This window comes from Cetorhinus maximus, chromosome 2, assembly GCF_964194155.1.
Source record: "Cetorhinus maximus chromosome 2, sCetMax3.hap1.1, whole genome shotgun sequence".
Taxonomy (NCBI): Eukaryota; Metazoa; Chordata; class Chondrichthyes; order Lamniformes; family Cetorhinidae; genus Cetorhinus; species Cetorhinus maximus.
In genome coordinates this window covers 121,515,685-121,537,660 of record NC_135880.1, presented here as the reverse complement: position 1 = coordinate 121,537,660, position 21,976 = coordinate 121,515,685, and the positions used below count along the sequence as shown (strand labels likewise).

Below are 21,976 nucleotides of genomic sequence, written 5' to 3'. Positions count from 1 at the left end.
AATAAATATCTGAATTTTTTGTTTCAAGCTCTTCTACTTTGTAGATCTCGCTGGGTTTTCTCTTTTATTTAAAAGTCTGCTTGACTCTTTCCTTGCACTGTCTCATTATATGTCCATTTCTGTGACAATAAAAACCATTCAATTTTTTTAAGCTGCCAATCGTTAAAAGACTGCTCATTTCCACCTCTGTTGAAATTATCCCTTGTTTTGGCTGCTAAGTCAATTTTTTTCATTTTCCAGCTAGTGGGGGCTGTTTCCCGCTTCTTGGCAGAGTCTTGTATTTTTGTGCCCTTTTTTTCTGGGGTTTCCCACCTGATGTGGAGGACGGCGCTATTTTGCACACCCTGTATGGGTTTGGAATCTCTTACTGCGCTCTCTTGGCCAGTGCTATCTCTAGCACCTTCTTGAAATCCAAATTCGCTTTGGATAACAATCTCTTCTGAATCGTGTCCTCATTCACACCGCACACTAAACAATCTCCGAGCATGCTGTTTAGAGATGTACCAAACTCACAATGTTCCATTAACTGCTTCAAACTTCCCACATAGCATGCAACTGTCTACCCTGGACTCTATTACTCGAGTTAAAATTGAACCTTTGCATTGTTGCTGAGGGCTTTGGTTGATAAAGGCCCTTCACGAGGCCCACCAATTCATTAAAATTTTTCGAATGTGGGGCACTGTGTGCCATTAAACTTCAAATCAAGACATAGGCATTATTTCCACATGTATGTAAGAGGATCACTCGCCTCTTCTCTTCCCCATAATCTCATTCACTTGGAAAAAGAACGTAAAATGCTTAATATAATGAGACCAATCGTCCGTTGCTGGATTTAAAGGATCAATTCTTCCGAATTGCAGCATTCTGAGAAGGAATTGTTTCGTTGATTCGAACAGAACTTCTACTTGTAATTATTGTGCGAGGTACAGTGCAGGCTTTGTTTCACTTGACTTCTTGTGTTAAACTTATTTTCTCCTTGTCACCAGTTTGTTGGATCCTGTGGATCCTCGTTGCCAGTTTGTTGTGAGAGGTGGCCGAGTTGGTAATATTGATAGGTGGAAAACTTCTAGTTTATTTACAAAGATACTCAACAGCAACTACACGTGTGTTTTCACTTCAAACTCTATCTCTAAACTACTAATTACTGATTACTAATTACTACTCTCCTATTGTCATTGAAGATCATGTGACCTTCCTTAACAAGCATTCTTCTTAAAACCATAATTACCATATTACTGAAAATGACAATAGCAAAACAGCAGACCCTGTTGACCCTGCAAAGTCCTCCTTACTAACATCTGGAGGCTTGTGCCAAAATTGGGAGAGCTGTCCCACGGACTAGTTTAGTAACAGCCTGACATAGTCATCCTCACGGAAACATACCTTACAGACAATGCCTCAGACACCATCCCCAGGTATGTCCTGTTCCAACAACAGGACAGACCCACCAGAGGTGACGGCACAGTAGTATACAGTTGGGAGGAAGTTACCCTGGGAGCCCTCAACATTGACTTGACTCCATGAAGTCTCATGGCATCAGGACAAACAAGGGCAAGGAAACCTCCTGCTGATTACTACCTACTGCCCCCACCACCGCTCTCCCCCACCCCAGTTGATGAATCAGTACTCTCCATGTTGAACACCACTTGGAGGAAACACTGAGAGTGGCAAGGGCGCAGAATGTACTCTGGGTGGGGGACTTCAATGTCTCATCACCAAGAGTGGTTCAGTAGCACCACTACTGACCAAGCTGGCCACTTTCTTAAAGGACATAGCTACTAGACCAGGTCTGTGGAAGGTGGTGAGGGAACCAACAAGAGGGAAAAACCTACCTGACCTCATCTTCATTAATCTACCTTGTCGCAGGTGCATTTGTCTGCTCCAAGAGTTGGATGAAATGACCTCTGCTCTCAAGCCTTTATACACCAAGGATGACATCAGAGATCATATGACCACAGCAAGCCTATGGCAAGCCACTTTGCACACAGGCACTTCTCCAAACATCCCTCGTTTCATAAAAAGAAAATAAAACAACCTGTATACACTTTTGCAGTTGCAAGTCAGGCACATACATGGTCTACAATGAAAATCAATACTCATGTACGGAAAATTGTTCACTCTACTCTGACCTACTTTCAAACCTACACATGCATTATACATATCATCTTTAAAGCATTCAGGTCTTCTAATGGTATGCACGCAGTTGTTATTGGCTAATCATTTGATGCCTGCTTGTTCTGGGGTGATGTTGCCTCTCTGGGGAAGTTGTTGCCATGGCGAGTATTGTTACTGTGGTAATTGTTGCTGCTGATCTATTGCCGTTGTTGGGGAATGGCTGACCAATGGGACTGATGATCGTTCAGTTCCTTGTATGGTTGGTGAGCTCACATCTTCTTCACCAGCTGTCTGCTGTGAAGGAGCAGCCTCTCTTGTTGTACATATATTTCTGCAGTTACGACAATGCATCTGGTCATTCACTTTCATTGTGTACCATCGAGGTGACAACTTCTCAACACAGGTTCCAAGTTGCCAAGTGGGCTGACTTTTGTTGAGAGCATTGAATGTTTGCACTCTGACCGGCTCTCCAATTCTCAGCTCTGGCCACGATTTGGCAGCTTTATCAAAGTGAAATTTGACTCTCTGTCGTTTCACTTTGATTTTGTCACTCTGTTTGTACTTCTGGCTTCCGTAGTTTCTCAGCAATTGGAAGAGTAGCTTGGGTGCAGTGTGACATTAGTTGCTAAACTGGACTGTTTTCCATGCCTTCAGTAGGAGTGTTTCTCCACTCTAGGGTTGACTTGTACACATCTGTTGATTGCTGCATTTCTGCTACAGTTCTCATCTTATCAGGATCAGGGCAAATTCCTTTTGCCATCAGTACATGACCTACGCACTTGACTTCAGCCATCTTCAGTTGCGGTTTCTTCTTATTCAGCTTCACATTTATCTGGCAAGCTCTCTCTAGCAGTCTCATTAGATTCTGATTATGGTCTCTGATGGCCATCAATAATGGATCAAGTATACAATATTAATTAGGGTTGGTCCATTATTGATCAAATGAACATCTTCCATATAACTATTAATTATACAACTCCAAAATTCTTTATAAATATCTCAACTTAAATTCGAATCTTCAGGTTCGTTAGGTAGACTTGTTAGATCCACGTAGATTGACTTCTGGCCTGATCTGAACCTAGCGAACTTCACTCGGGTATTAAGGTTACTTGGTGGAAGGACCACCTGTTATAAAATGGGTGCCCGTTCAATTAGGAAATGTTATCTTAAATATATTCCTGAAAACTGGACTTTACATTACAGTCATGTTTGTCAGTGTTGCTTAGTCAAGGTATTGTGTCCAGTAAAATAATAAAACTTAGTGTTTTGTTTATCTGTTTTGCAGTTTTACTTATCAAAGCTTGCCTGCTAATGTCATAGCAAGGACTATACAATACCTTTTTCTAGGTGTGCATATTTCTTATCAGATTACTTTGATATTTGATGGATATCCTTACTTACTCTTAGAATTCTTATATCTGCAGCAAGTAAAGTTTGAATTTTGGATTCTCTTATAGAAATAAGAACTAGTCATCTTTTCTTTTTGGGACTTATTTAGCTTTGCGAGTTATAGGACAGAATTTTACAGCCCTTCCCACTGGTGGAATTTACCTGTCCCGCTGACGTCGATGGACTTTTGAATGGCTCGCTGCATTTTCTGGCCCTGGTTCCACCCCCACTACAATGGGGTCATAATATTCCACCCATAGTCTTTGTATAACCACCAATTGCATGCTTTCTTATTATAATAAATTTGAGTGTATACTTAAAACTTAAATTGACTTACCTAGTCTTCTGTATGGAACACTCAGTGAACCCAACTCCTATTCCCTTAATGGTGGGGGAATATTTACTGAAGAGTTTAACCCAGATAGTTATAATATTTGAGAAAATTACCATCTAGCTAAAATATAATTGAAATATAGACTATTGTAAGGATATCCACTCTAGGATTGACTTGTACACATCTGTTGATTGCTGCATTTCTGCTATAGCTCTCATCTTATTAGGATCAGGGCAAATTCCTTTTGCCGTCAGTACATGACCTACGCACTTGGTTTCAGCCATCTTCAGTTGCAATTTCTTCTTATTCAGTTTCACATTTATCTGGCAAGCTCTTTCTAGCAGTCTCATTAGATCGAGTGATTTTCTTCCTTTGGCTGGGGGCAAGTTGAATTCACTGGACCCAATTACATGTCCTTGAGTCTAGCTCCCTCTGGCGCAGTTGAGGGAAATTAATCGAGGGATACATCTGATCTCATTAGCTCCATATAAGGGGCTAGGATTGTAAAACACCATAGTTGGAGGTCAATCATCTCAGTTCCATGACATTGCTACAGGAGTTCCTCGGGGTAGTGTCCTAGGCCTAACTATCTTCAGCTGCTTCATAAATGACCTTCGGCCATCATAAGGTCAGAAGTGGGGATGTTCGCTGATGATTTCACAATGTTCAGCACCATTCGCGACTCCTCAGATACTGAAGCAGTCTATGTCCAAATGTAGCAAGACCTGGACAGCGTTCAGGTTTGACCTGATAAGTGGCAAATAACACCTGCACCATACAAGTACCAGGCAATGACCATTTCCAACAGGAGAAATTTAACCACCTCTCCTTTACCATGCAATGGCATTGCCATTGTTGAATCCTTCTCTCTCAACATTCTGGAGGCTAATCATTGAGCAGAAACTGAATTGGACCAGACATATAAATACTAAGGTACAAGAGCACGTCAGAGGCTGGGAATTATGTGGCGAATAACTCACCTCCTGACTCCCCAAAGCCTGTCCATCATCTACAAGGCTCAAGTCAGGAGTGTGATGGAATACTCCCCACTTGCCTGGATGAGTGCAGCTCCCACAACACTCAGGAATCTTGACAACATTCAGGACAAAGCAGCCCACTTGACTGGCACCCCATCCATCACCTTCAACATTCACTTCCTCTACCACTGAGTGGCAGAAGTTTGCACCATCTACAAGATGCACTGCAGCAATCACCAAGGCTCCTTTGACAGCACCTTCCAAACCTGTGACCTCTACCACCTTGAAGGACAAGGGCAGCAGTTGCATGGGAACATCAATACCTACAAGTTTCCCTCCAAGTCACACACCATCTTGACTTGGAACTGTATAGCCGTTCCTTCACTGTCACCGGGTCTAAATCCTGGAACACTCTGATTGTATCTACGCCACACGGACTGCAGCGATTCAGCAAGGCAGCTCACCACCACCTTTTCAAAGGGAATTAAGGATGAGCAATAAATGTTGGCCTAGCCAGCGATGCCCACACCCCATGAAAGAATAAATTTAAAAGAAGAAAGGAAGAAAATGAGATGACGAAAAAGGAACAGTCTTGTTTTGTGCTCATTAAAATGATGGGTGTTGGCATTGGAAAGCAGGACATTTTTTATTTCAAGCACCGAGGGGCAGCATCGAGTACATCCATGAAGAGCACAGATTTTTTTACTCCAGAAAACCAGTTAGTGAAAGGCAGAACTGGAACCAACTTTTGTACACCTTTTTATTTATTTACAAAGTTGCATATTACAAGCATACATCTCCGAACCCAACCATTAGAATTTTAGTTTGTGTCTATTTATAGGATTTCAAGTGCATCTCCATCCCTACCGCCTGCCTACAGGATAACACAGTTACAAATATACAATTGCCACATATGAGAGATATACTAAAGATGTCAGCATACCAGCCCAACAATGTACTGTAGCTCCAAACTGTGAAGAGTGTTTCCTATTACATCACGTTTAGCAATGCTCAGGCTAGTGTTTTCCTTCTCCCTTTGTTCCTTCTTTATATACATAATGTATTATACCTTTTCACTCAAGACCAGTTACCTCATCTGTTTTTCTCTCTGTGTCTCCATCTCTTTCAGAACGGAAATGGAAGTTCCTCTGTCAGGCATCTAACAAGGATATGGTTAAAATATCTAAATGGTTATCCCAGGAAGCTCTTGAGTTTTGTGGGAAGTAATTAGTCAGTTATGGTACCCAGACAATTCTCCATGTTCTTGTGGATTGTGTTCATGGCTAATATATATTGTTACCTTTTAGCAAATGAAACATAGAAAGTTATACTTTCTTGAACAGATTTTTTGTCTTTACTTCTGCGCACACACAGCCAATTAATTAAACAGTGATCAGTGACTTTGTGGGAAGTGCAAGGCTGTGTGCTAATGACAATAACGTGTTTGGGAGGTCCCCTTCAAAACACTTCATGTGAAGATTGAAGATCAAGATGGTGATTTACCAGAGATTCTTCTGAAAAATTGGTTTCTGTATTTGAAAATTCGTAGGAGAAATCCTTTATTTACTCCTTCCTCAGCATTGCAAACTTACTATGAAAGCAAATAAGGAGTAAACAAATTTAACTTTGTATTTTGAAAAAAATTGCTGGACTGTGGGGGAGATCAGGTGCGTGAGAGTAACTGGTCAGCTCTTTTGAAGAGGCGGCACTGGTACAGTGGATCAAATGGCCTCTTTGTTTTGTACAATTCTATGATTATATGATTAATAGTTATGCAGTTTCTTTTATCTACATGTAATGCATTGTGAAAAGAAAACAAACCTCTTCTCTTAAATCTTCTTACAAATTTATCAGGGAACTAAAACATTTGAAATGCTATAATTTTTGATTATCAGGTAAATTATCTTGAAGTACTAGTATTTGAAATCAGACTAAAATAAATTGGAAAAATGTGGACAACTCCACGTATGACAAAATTGTGCAACATTTGACATGCATCTTTTATAAATATAGAGAGGAAATTTCTTTTCACTATGGGCAGAATTTTACGTCCCGCGGGCAGGTGCCGACTGACCCGATCGGGCGTAAAATGATGTGCGATGATGTTGGGTGAGCGTCCCAACGTCATCGCACACTTGCGCGATATTACAGCCAGCGGGCGCACGCGGGTGCCGGAGCCGTGCCCACCATTAATTAAGAGTCGATGAATTTTCTTTGCCCATGCAATTTCGCGCAGGTCACACTGGCAAAACGGGCAGGCAGCCAAATGACATGTTCAAAAACCTAATCTACGGGCAGGATAAAAAGGGTCAGCAGCATTGCCAGTGTGAGTAGTGAGGTGTCTTGGAGATCATTTGCTGCTGGTTGCTTATTGGTACTTGGCAGCCTCATCCCTGTTCATGGCTTCATTCTTAGCATTCCCAGGCTTCATTTTGGGCCTTATTTGTGCCTGTAAGCCCCCAGAGGATTCAGACGATGTGGACCCTTTCAGGTCTCAGATAGCCTTCCCTTACCTTAGTAATGGGGATTGAGGTCTCCGCTGGAGGCACCGCCTCTGAGGAGGAAGAGAGCAGAAGGGAGACAAGTCCAGGTGTCCCAGTGCAGCTTCCAGGGGAGGGACCTGTGGGAGGAGCGGCGCAAACACAAGTGGTGCAGGGCCAGCAGGAAGTCCAAGGTGGAAGGGGCCACAGAAGATGCCACTATCCTGCTATGAGGATTTAGAGGCAGCAAGGCAGCTACCTCAATATGTCCGAGGTGCAATGCCGAATGAGCCTCCACCTCTCAAGGGAGACATGACCTCCTTTTGCCAGAAGATTGGACCTGAGATCAGCTCCGACTGTGTGGGTGGACACCCCATGCCAGTGGCTCTGAAAGTCACCATAGCCCTCAACCTCAATACCTCCGGCTCTTTCCAGGGCTCAGTGGACGATCTGTGTGTCTCTCAATCAGCTGTCCACAGTTGCGTGAAGCTGGTGACAGAAGCTCTGTTCAGGCGGTTACTGACCTTTATTCTTTACCGTAGAGATGAGGCCAGCCAGGCTGAGTGAGCCAGAGGCTTTGCAGCAATTGCTGGGTTCCCCTGCATCCAGGGTGCAATCGACTGCACACATGTGGCCATCAAGGCGCCAGCGGGTCAGCCGGGTGCCTTCCTCAACAGGAAGGGCTTCCACTCCATGAACGTGCAGATAGTGTGTGATCACAGGATGCAGATTTTACAAGTCTGTGCAAGGTACCCAGGCAGCTCCCCTGACGCTTAAATCCTGAGACACTCCCAGGTGCTGAGGCTCTTCAGTGCCCCAGCTCAACTGGATGAGTGGCTGCCAGGTGACAAGGGCTATCCATTGTAGAGGCGCCTCTCCCCCACCCACGGACAGAGGCAGAAATGCATTACAATACGACTCATGTCTCCACAAGGGCGATGGATGGTAGAGAGGACCATAGGTCTTCTCAAGATGCGCTTCCGATGCCTGGACTGTTCGGGGGGAACACTGCAATACCACCCAGAGCAGGTGTCATTGGTAGTGGTTGCATGCTGTGCTCTCCAAAGTCTGGCACTGGCACTGGAGGAAGAGGATCTTGATGCAGCTGCACAGGCCACAGATGATGAGTCCAGTAGTGAGTCCGAAGAGGAGCACGGTGAGGAGAACACTGAGGGCATGGAGGCAGACCTCGATAACCTGCAGGGAGGAAGGGACACCAGGAATGCCTTGATCCAACACTCCTTCAGCTAGGCTACAAAAGATCAGCGTCAACTGCATGTCAGAACTGCTGCCTCCATCCCAGATGTCTGAAAGGACCCTTTCATTTGAACACAAAGAACACTCAGTGCCTGTGTAATAAAGTTCAGAGCCACCTATGTCTAGCGTTACATACTGATGTTCCCTGCATCAATGAAATAAAAAGGTGAAGCATGCTCAAGCATGATGATAAAAACACAATTTATCTCTTTCTGACAATTCAATAATATTTACATAAACATTTCTGGTCTTCAATCCCAGACCAATATATATAAAATCAATGTAAATGAACACAAAATCACCCGTGATCTGTCCCTCTTGTGCTTATGGTGCCTTTAACTTAGGTTTGCGAGTACAACGCCTTGGTGCTCCCCAATTGCTGGCACCGGCACTGGAGACAGCCTGCTGTCTGTGCTATCTTGTTGGCCTTGATGACTTTGGCAGTCGTCCTCTGGCCAGTGGAGCCTCTGCTGGCCCCCCCTGGGAAGGAGCAGCCAGTGCCATGGCTGGCATATCCCCAGTCAGGTGCCATGATTACTGGCAGAGGGGCAGAGGAACTGCTGCCGTCATGCAGAGCGCCCTGAGAGGAGCCCGCAGAGACAACAAGCAACTTGTGCACCAACGTGAGGTCACTCTGGACCTCCCTGCTCACCATTGATGGACGGGCACCTAGCTGGGATACTGGGTACCTCATCCATCTCCCACACTGGCACTGACCATCTGAGGTCAGTGCCCTGTGTGAGGGCTTGCAGGTCCAAGCCTTCATCCTGTTGCTGGAGCTGCCTCTCCATGAGAGTCACCACTCTCTCAATGGAGGAGGCAGAGTACTGGGCCATGATGGTCAACGTAGTACTAATGCTCCGCATGGACTCCTCCATCATGGAGACAATGGCATGCACACCCTCATAGATCTCCACCAGATCCTCCCGCGCATCTCACTGGACATCCAGCATTTGTTGCTTAATGGACGACTCCAAAGGCTCATCATCAGCCTTGAACTGAGCATCATCCTGGTCCCCAGCAGTCCTCTGATTGCAGGCTCCCTGGGCACTCTCTACTTCTTCCTGCACCCCAAGCAAGTGTGAATGTGCAACTCACCAATGTGCACCAAGATACTAGATCCTGATCTAATGCCCACTGTGGTGCTGGTATCTGCACTGGCGCCTGCTTCAGAGAGCGGGTGTGACGCAGATGCAACAGAAGCTCGGTGGTCATCCGGCGTCAGGGGTGGCCCTTTGGGGTCCAGAGAACAAGTGCGTGCTGGTGAATCTAAGGGAGAACAAGGATATGTCATTAGTTAAAGTCATCACACCATCACTGTGCATGCCAGGCACCCTGGTGAGACAATGGAGATCTGCATCATGGTGCCCTCGTCTTTCAATGATCAATGGGAAATCCAGGTTTGAGGCTCTCATCAATGAAGAGACTACACTAGAATGGTCGCACAAACTGAACTCTCACCTCTGTGCACTCTTACCTTCGTCTGGCACCCCCGCCTCTCCACGCCTGGTTGTACATGGAACGTGCTGGCTCTCTAGCTCTAGGGCGTGCCGCTCGAATCTGGTGAGCAGGAGCAGCAGGTTGGGCGGGCCTCCGCCTATATGTGATCTCTCTGATTGGTTATGGCTCGTCTTTTCCCGAAAGGACAGAGGAGCATTGATTAGTCCACTCTCTAACTGCAGCACCATTGCAACCTGGCCAACTCCAGCTGAGGGAACACCTCACAGGGCACATCCAAGTCATGGCCCTCAAGCTGCATGGCACTCAGTCCAAGCAGCCAGGACTCACCCCCTTGGCCAGCCCCGGCATCATTGACAGTTGGCACTCAGACTCTAGCACCCCTGAGGTCCACAGGGGGATGGCCACACCTTAACACTTCTGCAAACTGACCCATGCCAACACAGTACTTACCCTCCCTGGGCTCAGCAGGTCATTGAACCTCTTGTGGCACTGCACCCGTTTGTGTCGCACCACATCATGGCTGCTAACCAGAGATGCAACCTCCTCCCATGCCCTCTTTGTGAGGTGCAACGGCCTTCTCCTCCCATCTCTGGGGACAATGTCCCTTCTGGCAGCCACCTCCTCCAGGAGGACCGCGCGGCAGTCATCCAAAAAGTGGGGGGAACCGAGTGCCTACCTAACCTTCCCTGCCGCCTGCTGTGTCCAGCTGCACTTGACTCCATAACTTGAATATTGAAAACACAAAAGAGACATTCTTCCATGGCAGCCTTCGAGGAGCTGCCTGGGCCATTTTTAAACCAGCTGTCGGGTCACCCTTGGACCTGGCAGCCAACAGGCGCCCGCTCCCACCCACCCCTCCTTGACCATTGGGGAGCCGCATTTCATGCTGGGTGGGCTTTAATTAGCCTGCCATTGTGAAATCGCCTATCGCACCCACCGCCGAACTGAAAATTCTTCCCAATGTGTGCAAATAACAGAGGGGATAAATTTGCTTTGGATACAGGTTATGAAAACATGACCAAGAATGGCAGCTTGAGCTTTAGTGGGTGATATTAAAGCCCCCTGAATAACTACTGAGTAGCTCTTCTCATCTGGCCAACATTTTTTTTGACAGAAGAGTGCAAAGGAATTGAATCGAGCCAAATGCTGCCGAACAACCCCAAACCATTCAATCTTTCAATGTAAAACCTCCCAGATGTGTTATGAAAGTAATGTCACTTCTTTTAGCTTGAGTAATTATACAAGTAAAACTCCTATGGAGTTCCTTTACCCCTAGATCATGTTTATCAGTATCAATAATATATAAAAATCTCTTGACTCTTGTAATCACATTGACAGGCAATTAAACATCCTTTACAGCATTGGGCTAAATGTAACTAAATTGACATTGACCTTGTTCATGCAATTAGAAAAACAAACTCCCAATGCAGACAAGCAGATAAAATATAACCTAGCTTTAGAAACTCTGAGTAGTTGAAGAGAAATTAAATTTTTGTATCCATACATAAAAAACATTTAGCTGTGCTCATAAAGTGAAATGAAGTAGAAAGTAAAATTTGCACCAATGGTTTTATACCTACACACAGTAATATTACACTAGCATGGATCTTGAGGTAAGAACAGTAGTGGCTATCATTATTACTGTTAGCAAAGAGTGAAGCTGGTGACTGCACATGTGCAGTTAAACACAAAAATCAGAAAGTTGCTCTCTGAGTGTTGCCTGCTTCTCCAGAAGCTGCACTACACCAGTATCTCACTTAGAGACAAGGCATTGAAACATATGGATGGTGAGAGATTGAGGCACTTTCATAATAGATATCAGGAAATTTACCAGAACATGTTAAGGCTTTTCCATTCCAATTTAAATAAAATTTTTAACAAGGTAGTAAGTCTTAGTTGAGGGGGGTGGTTAGATCAGTTGGCTAGACAGCTAGTGTCTGGAGATTAATGCCAACAGCACGGGGTTTGATCCCTGTTTGGGCTGAGGCAGATTCGTGGCCTGTCTTGCACCTGACCCATAGTAAAAAATCATGGCACATTGCCGTATTTTGGCCAATAATCACCTGCCTTTGGACAGAGAACTGAAAAAGAAGTCTTAATTACTGCCAAAGACTCTGGCATAGAAAATTAATTTGTTCTAAGTGTGGAGTCTCTTTCAGATTTTAATTATTGCTTTAAATTAAAAAAAAACTTTTACTTTATGAATCTTCGATCTCTTTTAATCCCATCTTTTTTTTCCTTCATTTTATTTAGCTTTCTGTACATGATTGAATTAACTGTTCTAACTTACATTTCCTGGTCCAGATTTTGTGCTCTTCAGTAAGGATTTTTCAATCTGATTGGTTAAGGAGTTGCCTGCCTTCACAGGTCCCCAATACCCTGCAGTGGGTGTCATGCTGAAATGGATTTCTAATTACCTTGGGACCCAGTACAAAAGTGTAGGTGCTGTCACCCCTGGCCACAAAACCTGGGTCATTAAGTTATATATGCTAGAGGTAATTAAAATTTGCCTTCAATATGGCTTGTATACCATATCTTACAGTATGTATTCATTAAATATTAATAATTCACTAAAATGACATCTGCATTTAGTATAGAGACTGATGACTTCAGATGGAAAAGCCTATGTTATGGCAAAACTTGACTGGAACAGACATTAGTCTTAAATTGAGCTACATGAACTATGTATAGTGTAAACTGCTGCCTGCTATTATTACTGCTCTGATGTAATCTCTGTTTATACTAATGAAAATAGATAATACTGAGAAACCAAGCTGTTCTTCCTGAAATGAAATATTATAAGAACTGGTTTTTTTGCATTACAGCTGGCTGAAGTGGAAGGATGCAAAATACAGCTCAGTGACCAGGTCATGTGGCTGGAAGAGCAGCTGGAGGTCATGAGAAACAAGCTAAAATCTGCAGGATTATATGAGGAAACGCTTTGTGCCAAGGACAAGGTATATTATGTATTCCTCATTATGCATTTGACTAATGTTTCATTTTGTAATGAAATAGAATACTGCAAAAAAAAAAGGCAGGTAAATAGGGGCTAAATTATCCTGTAATGCAAAAAAAAGAGGTGCCTACTCTGAAAAAAGTTTTGAGTTGAATTTAAATCATTTTATTTTCTGCAAAGTCAAAAAAGTAGAAATAAGTTTTCCATTCTTCAAGTAAAGGGTATCTAGGGGACCCAAATCTACCAATGCTACTGTGTAATTGTGCACTTGGAAGTCAATGAGAATCTCCCAGGGTGATTCAGTTTGCTAACTGTGTACCAGCACTTGATGAGCTTAATTTTCAGATCCTACCAGTGACGGACAGGGCCTGAAAATCCCTGCACTGGCTGTCATGCAAGTTTCCTGATGACGTTCCTGACATTAGCTTGGCTATGTTCACCTAGGTGGGAGGGAGGTAGGAGCACCGTCCTACCACATCCTCCATTAAGGCTAATTGGGTGCTTGGAGAGCTTATTAAGAACCTGACAACAGGGGGTTTTGAGAATTTCACGGGGTGCATGGGCTACAGGCACTTTCTGAGGCAGAATAGCTGAAGGGAGGCCTTTACAAAGTGCAGGAAGCCAGTCATGGCAGCCTCAGGGAATTACCCTGAAGCCATAATAGATTAAATAGCTCAGAGAGGGACTCGACCATTGGTGCTGCACAGGAAGATTCGGAAGCTAGTGCTTAGGCAGTTCAGTGGTGGGGTGGGGTGGGGGAAGGTGGTTGTGGGAGGTCGTTTCCCACTATTGAGCTGATGGAAGAGCCTGTGGGCAAGGACAATTGGGCAACTAGCTGACTACATGGACAGCAGCAGCTGGCAATAGGGACACAACTCTCAGATTTTGTGGCCAGTGGTGATGAGGAGCAACACCCTCCACAGGAAGGACAAAACACTGAGTGCCAGGAGAGCAGGGGACAGGAATAAGGGGCAGAAATGACATGGAGGTCATATTATCCACATAGGATCTACTACTGAAGACAGAGTAGCCTTGACATGACTGTAACCATGGGCCGTAAGAGTCTACAATGCTCCAGGCAGATAGTCAGAGACATCTGTGCCCTTGTTGCCAAGACATTGCACCTCACAGCACTGGTCGCTATCCCCAGTCAGTAGCCATCAAAGTCACTGTGGTCTTGAAGTCACTCACTTCTAGCTCCTTCCAAGGATCAGCTGTGGACCTTGGTGGCATCTCGCAAACAACTGCACATCACTGCATCTTGGAGGTCACTGATGCCCTATTTGGCAGAGCTGACCAATACATTCATTTCACAATAGATGAGGCTTTGCATCCGTGTGCCATCAAGGCACCCAGTGATCATCCAATTAGATTAATGAATAAGAAGGGCTTCCATTCCTTCAACGTTCAGCTGGTATGTGACCACAGCAAGAACTTCCTCCATGTGCATGCTCACTTTCCTCGCAGCTGCCATGACTCCTTCAAGCTCCGCCAGTGCAGACTACCACAACTCTTCACTCCAACTCCCCGTGCATGGATTCTCAGGGATAAGGCTACTCACCCCTGTAAGTAAGGGAGACCTACTTCGAAGCACCAAGGAGATACAGCCAATACAACCTGCTCCTTAGAAGCACCATTGAGCAGGCCATCAGGTTTCTCAAAACGCAATCCAGTGCCTGGACCAGTCAGGTGGTGCTCTGCGGTACACTCCTGCAAGGACTTGTATATCACGATGTTCTGCTGTGCCCTCCACAACATGGCCCTCCAGAGAGGTGTGGACTTTGAGGTCAGTCAGGTCCTGGGATCTGATTGCTCATTGGAGAGAGAGGGGAGGAGGAAATGGAGGTGGACGGGGAGGAGGAGGAAACAGAACACCAAGGTACTCCGGCTGCACAAGGTGGTGAATGGGCACGATGCCAGTTGTGAAGACCTCATCAGGATGCCACAAGTAACAGGGATCATTCAGTTCAAGAATGTTTCAACTGAGCTGCTGAAACTGCATCTTTGCAGGGACAGTCTCTGTCACTTGGCTCTGCTGCACAGAGGTTCCCACTGAGTCAAGGAGGTCAAAGATAATGAAGATGTCCTGTGAGGGGTGGTACCCTCATCCCCCTCCGTGACACCCTCTACCCTTGCCAGGCATATTGGATGCCTGGAGGGGGAACACCAGCTGGAACGCATCTGGCATCTCCTCCAAACATCTCTGTACCACCAGTGTCACTGACCAGTCCAGGCTACCAGCATGGCATGCATCCTATGAAGGTCAGTGCACATTTCCTTCGTAAGCTGCAAGCGCCGACACATGTGACTCGCCATGAGGTTGGCCACGTTTCCATGGAGGAACTCATACTTCATAGCCTTCAGCCATGGTTGTGCACAGGAGCTGGATGGACTCCTCCATTCTCACTCCATGACCCTGCACTGCCTCACGGAAGTCTGACATATTGGAACATATCTCCTGCTGCTGTTCCAGGTAGAACCTCCTTTCCAGTTATTCCTGAGGCGCTGCATCTGTGCACAGTGCAGCAGGCTAATCTTGTCCTCCATCCTCCAAGGGGAACTGCTCAAAGCTCCCTCGGCCTCTGGCACCTCCTCCTACACACTGGTGCCATGCTCATCACCCAATGCCATACTATCTAACCATGCATGACGATCCACTGAGGTGAGACTATCTGCTATGGTGGATGGTATGCTTCTAAGACGTGACAGTACTTGCTGCTGTTGTGCATGTATATCTGAAACTGTAGGAAAAAACAAGAAGAGATTATGAGAGCTAGCCTTAGAGAGCAGAAACGCTGTGCAGTGCTGAGGCTTCCCAATGGAAATCAATGTTTGACACGCTGTAGGACTGTGTGGAGTGCAGTGTTGTGTTCTCTGAAATCGCAATCTGCACCATGACTGCCCATTTCGCCAGGGCTGACTTCCTCCTGATTAGTGATCCCGGCTATTTCCATCGTTCAGTCCTCAATGGGAACTATACAGAGGACACCTTCTCCAGATTGGGCCCACCACTGTGCAGTGTTCCCATTTCTCCTACAAGGACAAAAGGGAGCGAGATAAGGCACTGCTGTTCTTAATGACCAATGTCATCTGCTCCTATTTATTAGTAGCTGCATGACTCAGTGGTGACAGGTCCTCATCAGCACTATAAGACCACAAAAACAAAAGAAATAGGAGCAGGAGTAGACCACATGGCCCATCGAGCCTGCTCTGCCATTTGGTATGATCATGGCTGATCTTGGGCTTCAACTCCATTTTCCCACTCGCTCCCCATATCCACTAATTCCTTGAGAGATCAAATATCCGCTTATCCCAGCCTTAAATATATTTAACGATAGAGCATCCACAACCCTCCGAGGTAGAAAATTCCAAAGATTCACAACCCTTTGAGTGAAGTAATTTCTCCACATCTCAGTCCTAAATGATTGGCCCCTTATTCTAAAACTCTGCCCTGGTATTTTAGATTCCCTGACCAATGGAAACAATGAGGGGGCTTCTCCCCTCCATTGCACTAAGTGCCGCAGAGGGCTTGAAAAATGGTGTTCTACCAGCTGGCCACAATGGCGGGTTTTCGCGCTATATCTTCTGCTTCCCGCCGTATTAATTATGCACACATGGAAAGACACCGGATTGCGGGCGAGTGGCCTCTGATTCGCCCGCCCCGCCGTGAGTTCACTGCTTCCTCACTCTGGGCGCCATACTTAAACGGCACTCTTGGAAAGCTTTTTCAATGTCTGCAGTCCAGGACTGCCACAGATGAGAGAGATGGCCCCAAAAGGCAGCTGCGCCCAAATTCAGTGATGCCTCCCCGGAACGCCGGCTGGACGCAGTTGACGTCCACCGCAATGTCCTCTACCCCCGTGATTGCTGGAGGAGGTCCACAAACCTCACCACTCTGACTTGGCAGGCAAGTGCAGTGGTGACCATTGCCAATGCAGCACAGAAGAGGTCAGTGAACCAACGCCAAAAGACAATGAATGATCTCATCCGTGCAGCCAGGGTAAGTAAACTATCTCATCACTCTCAACTCACGCACTCACCAGCCCATCAGATATTCACTGAGATCTCACACGCTGCCAGCCCAAGGGACTCACCAATCACTCTTTCACATACGCCTTCACATATCCATCTGGCCACATATCATCTGCAGTTCATGTCCTTATCCCATCCATGGCTCTACTCACCACCCACACATGGCAGGCATCCTTAACATCTGCCCTGGCATGCGTCCTGCTCACTCTCTCCATCTGTCTTTACGCAGGACAACCATGAACATAATCGAAGGGAAAGGAATAGCCGAAATTAAGGTCCTCACTCCCAATGAAAGTTGAGCCATCGAGCTGGCCAGAGAGGACATGGACTGTGCCTGCAGCGAAAGTGAGGTGCGCAGCACACACCCAGGTGAGGATCCTGCACTAGCTCATCCCTCAGACAATGAATCCGTTGTCCTGTTTTAGAGTTGCTTGCCATACACTAATTATCTTTCCTTTCTTTCATAGGCATCTCTGGAAAGCACCCAAGGGCAAACACTAGACAGGCCCCCAGCTCCAGCCTCAACAACACCTGCACTCACCCACACCCTCCAACATCGCAAAGACACGCGCCTTGGTGGGACTTAGTTCTAGAGCAGCCCCAGGGTTACAATCTGGTGAGCACAGCACAAAATCTGGTCCACAGCAGGGGGAAGCAGGGACATCCAAGGTCACCAGAACTCAGAGGGCTGCTGGAGGCCAGGAATCTGCAGAGTCCAAGTCAAATGACAAGCCTCTGGACTGAGGCGTAATCAGTTGGTGGAGCTGCAGCGACAGTCACGAGAATATCAGGAAGGGATGTCAGCTGCATTCCTCAGATTGCAACGGACAATGGAGTAGTCCGTCCATGATCAGTCTGAGGTGATAACACCGGCAGGCCAACGCACCAAGGTCAACACTGGTAGGATGGTGGCCACCATGGTGATGTTGGTCCTGCACTGCTGCAGGAGAAACACTCCATTGCTATAGCCATTGGTGACATCTATCAGCGGCTAATGAGAGACGGGGTAGGGCACCTAGATCTCACCTCCAGCTGCCCCTCAAGGAGTCAGCCAGGGGCCCTGAGACACCCATAGGGAGGAGGACCAGCAGCTGATCACCCCAGGGCTATCCACACAGGTGACACCGCGACTGTCTGGCCAATCCCAATCCCCTCTTCCTGTAACCCAGGAATAGTTACACATCAGGCTCCTTTGAAGGAGCCTGATGTGTAACTATTCACTCACATATTGAAGTGCGTGGACAAAATAAGAGGGATAGCAATGCTGATGTTCATGTTGACCCATGATGGAGGGCACCTGTCCAAGAGGGTACTCATTGCAACTCGTAACCCTCCTCGTGGAATCTGGTGGCAATGAAGGCCTCACGTGCATAGTTGCCTCATTTGGCTGTGCTATAATTCTTCCCCTGCAGCCTCGGCTTCCTCCAGCTCAACACCCTCATCGCCTTTGATGTCCTCCTCATTAGAGGAGACGTGCAGCTCCTCCATGTCAGCATCTGGCAAGTCCTCTCCCTTTTGCAGCGCCAGGCTGTGCAGCGCGCAGCAAGGCACAATGATCCGTGAGACCCTCTGGGGAGTGTACTGGAGTGCTCTACCAGATCTGTCCAAGCATCGGAATCACATCTTTAAGATCCCTGTGGTGTGCTGCATCAATATTCGGCTAGCGGCATGAGCCTTGTTGTACCTTCTCTCTGCAGCAGTCCGAGGCTGCTGCACGAGCATCATCAACCACGTCCTTTGTGGGTACCCTTGTCATGTAGGAGTCAGCCGTAGATCCTGTGTGGTCCCTCGAAGATGTCCAGGGTCTGCGATCTACTCAAGATGTATGTGTCGTGGACGTTTCCTGGGTATCTGCCGCAAAACTGCATGGTAAGTTTCTCATGGTTGCAGATCAGCTATACAGTGAGGGGGTGATAACCTTTCTGGTTTATGTATTGGAGTGCCTGTTGCCGGGGAGCTTTTATAGCCAAATGAGTGCAGTCAATGTCATCCTGCAGCTGTAGGAATCCAGTAATCTCAGCAAAACCCAGTGCTCTGGCATCCTGGCTTGCTTAATCTCTGTTGAAGTTGACGTAATTATGGACCTTGGCAAAAAGTGCATTTGTGAGATCCCACAGAGGTCCCCAGTGGAGCCGTGGAAGGAGCCACTTGCGTATAAGTTCAGTGCAGCGGTTACTTTCACAACCAGTAGCAATGGATGACCTCCCAGTCGCCCTGGCACCAGTTGCTGGAGAATATGGCAAATGTGAATCATCAGATCCCTGGATATGTGGAGCTGTCAGCAACACTGGTTCTCGCTCATCTGCAGGTAAGACATGCAAGTTCTCTACACCCTGGGTCTTGCGAGCTGCCTAATCACGATGTCTCTGTGAGCCTCATCCTCTGCGTCTGGCGAGGGCCCTGCTGGTCTTTGGACTTGAGGGTTTTGCTCCTCCCTTTGGTGAGCCAGGTGCCTCTGTCGCAATCTTATTCTTCTCTCCTGCCTGTGTGTGAATAAATCCAGGCTCCACCTTCCTGATGGTCTCCCCTCTTCAGTGTTAATGAGAAACAGGCAAGAATTAGCATTAGTCTTCAAAGGTCCTCTTTATGTCAATGACTCGTCAGTGAATGTGGATTCAAGGGCTTCGAGTACAATCACAGTTCTTGGTTTTCCAGGAGTGGGACATGAACCCACAACCCTTTGAATCAGAGGGTTGTGGGTTCATGTCCCACTCCTGGAAAACCAAGAACTGTGATTGTACTCGAAAGAAGTTGTAATCTGTGACTGTTGGTAACTCGAAAGAGTTTCCTGCATCGGCAACTTCTCACCCCTGAAATAATGGCCAGTGTGGGGTGCATTTTAAAGTTTATTATTGCTCTAGGGAATTTCCACACTGCGAACTAGGCTTAAAACAAGGAGATCAATTAATGCTACTTTGCAGGATTAGTCTCGCATGAATGCGCATCATTGCTTCACTTTCCTCATTCCCTGCATTGTCATTGAAAAGCTCCTAACATTTCTCAGCTGTGCCTCTCTCCTCATTTGGGAATACACAGTTCAGTTGGGTGCCTCTTGAATCGCCTCCCCCCGCCCCGAGTGCATGCACCCCTGCCCTCCTGTCTGCCCGCGGACCCCTCACCAGCAGAGCTTTTCCTCATTTTAACTTTGTACTGCATCATTGCTGCAGGTTGGAAGATGTTGGTGCTGAGATCTCACTGCCAGACCAGTTTAGACCCTCCCTGTGTGAGTGCGGAAACCCCTCCCATCATCCCGGAGGAGCTTCATGTTCAGGTTTCCCTCCCTCCAAGGCCTCACTATCCTCCACCCCCCCATATTCCTTGATCTCATCATGATTGTGGTAGATATCTGTTTGTTTGCCCCTGAACATTTTTAGGTGGATGTGCCTATACCCCGTGTGGACCTCACCCCTCCCCTTTTTGAGACCATTTGCACAGTTAAATATATACCCACCCACCCCACACCTTCGGATACCCCCACAATGCCTTTTCCCCATCTGTAGGCTGCAGATGCCTCCCCTGACTAAGTGTGCCATCTGCAGCCCAGTATGATACCAGAAACCCCACGGATCGAGGCGTGTGATGTTACGACAACATCCTGCACACAACATGCTAGGCACAACTGAGACTGGAGTGACATATCCCCCCTCCCTGGACTGGGATAAGGACAGTCTTTGTAAGCTCAATAAGTTTATGATGCCATAAAACCAATTTTTGACCTTCTTGCGATATTTTCTGCTTCCGTCCGCCAGGACGCCCACTGCAAACAGGAGCGGAAAATCCTGGCCAATCTCTCAACATCGACCCTATCAAACCTCTTCCGAATTTTGTAGGTTTCAATGAGATTGCCTCTCATTTTTCTAAACTCATCATAGGACAACTCCCTCATCCCAGGTACCAATTTAGTGAACTTTTGCTGCACCGCCTCTAATGACCCAAGAGTCTTTCTGATGGGTCATTAAATGCCCTGGATATGCACTCCTCCCGTGTTCAGAAGCAACAGGTACCCTGGAATCCCTCAGCTGGTGTAACTGCTGAAGGCCGAATCTCCAGGGACCTGTAGTGAGGGTTAAGGGTGGCACTCATCTTTCCAGAGCATATGAGGTCATTGAACTGTTCTGGCACAGGCTCCAGGATCTCTGGGTGACATTTCTGTTGTTCACAATCACAGCGATATCCTATCTGGCCTTTTTGTCTGTGTTGTGGCCTTCTCCTGCCATCCCCTAGGAATAGGACCTCCCTCTTCTCCCTCGTGGCCTCTAACATAGCCTCAAGGTCTGCACTGGAGAACAGTGGGGCAGTCCTGTCAAGGTTTCCAGGCCACGGACTCTCCTGGGACATCTTAGAGATGACAGCAGATTAAAAAGTCCTGCCTTTGTTCCTGCCTTACAGCTGATAATTGGATGACCAACCTGTCTCCATTTCAAGTAAGGGGTCATCCTAGTGAATATTATGCATCATTTCTGTTTCTTATTGGAGGCAAGCTTGTGACCCGGAAATTGTCCCAGCTCTTGTTTCCCACCCCTGACCCCAAAAATTCAGCCCATTAAATCCATCTGTCATCGCACTGAGAATGGGAACTTGCAATGTGGGGAATCACAGTGGGCGATACCTCATCCTACCATTCCATAGTATTGGCATACCAGAACACTGCATCACAAAGTGCCTATACTTCTTTCTTCATATCTTGCTTTGAGGTTTGTGAGTATGAAAAAGTCTGCATGTTTAATTTCCAATTGAAAATATAAACTTTACTGCAAAGAAAACTTTTATTGCAGCACATAAATGTAAATGGTTCAATAAGAACGGATATTGAATATAAATGAATTAAGTGAAAATTACTTTCTTTGCATTGTGCAAAAATTGTAAATCTGTTTATGATTTCATTAGACATGACACATAGGGCACATCTTCTAGCATCATGGAGTTTATTGGGGTACTTTATGTTAATAACATTAGGCATGGGCTTGTATCTCCT

The 21,976-nt window shown here is 46.4% G+C and overlaps 1 protein-coding gene across 4 annotated transcripts in view; it reads left to right on the top strand.

Moving 5' to 3' along the window:
• LOC144697163 (coiled-coil domain-containing protein 192-like) overlaps positions 1–21,976 on the top strand; it is a 123,033-nt gene that overhangs the window by 60,633 nt on the left and 40,424 nt on the right. For all 4 annotated transcript variants that reach the window (XM_078569020.1, XM_078569045.1, XM_078569036.1 and 1 more), the window contains exon 4: positions 12,839–12,970. In XM_078569020.1, the coding sequence (XP_078425146.1) occupies positions 12,839–12,970 (132 nt within the window). The remainder of the gene's footprint in view (positions 1–12,838; positions 12,971–21,976) is intronic.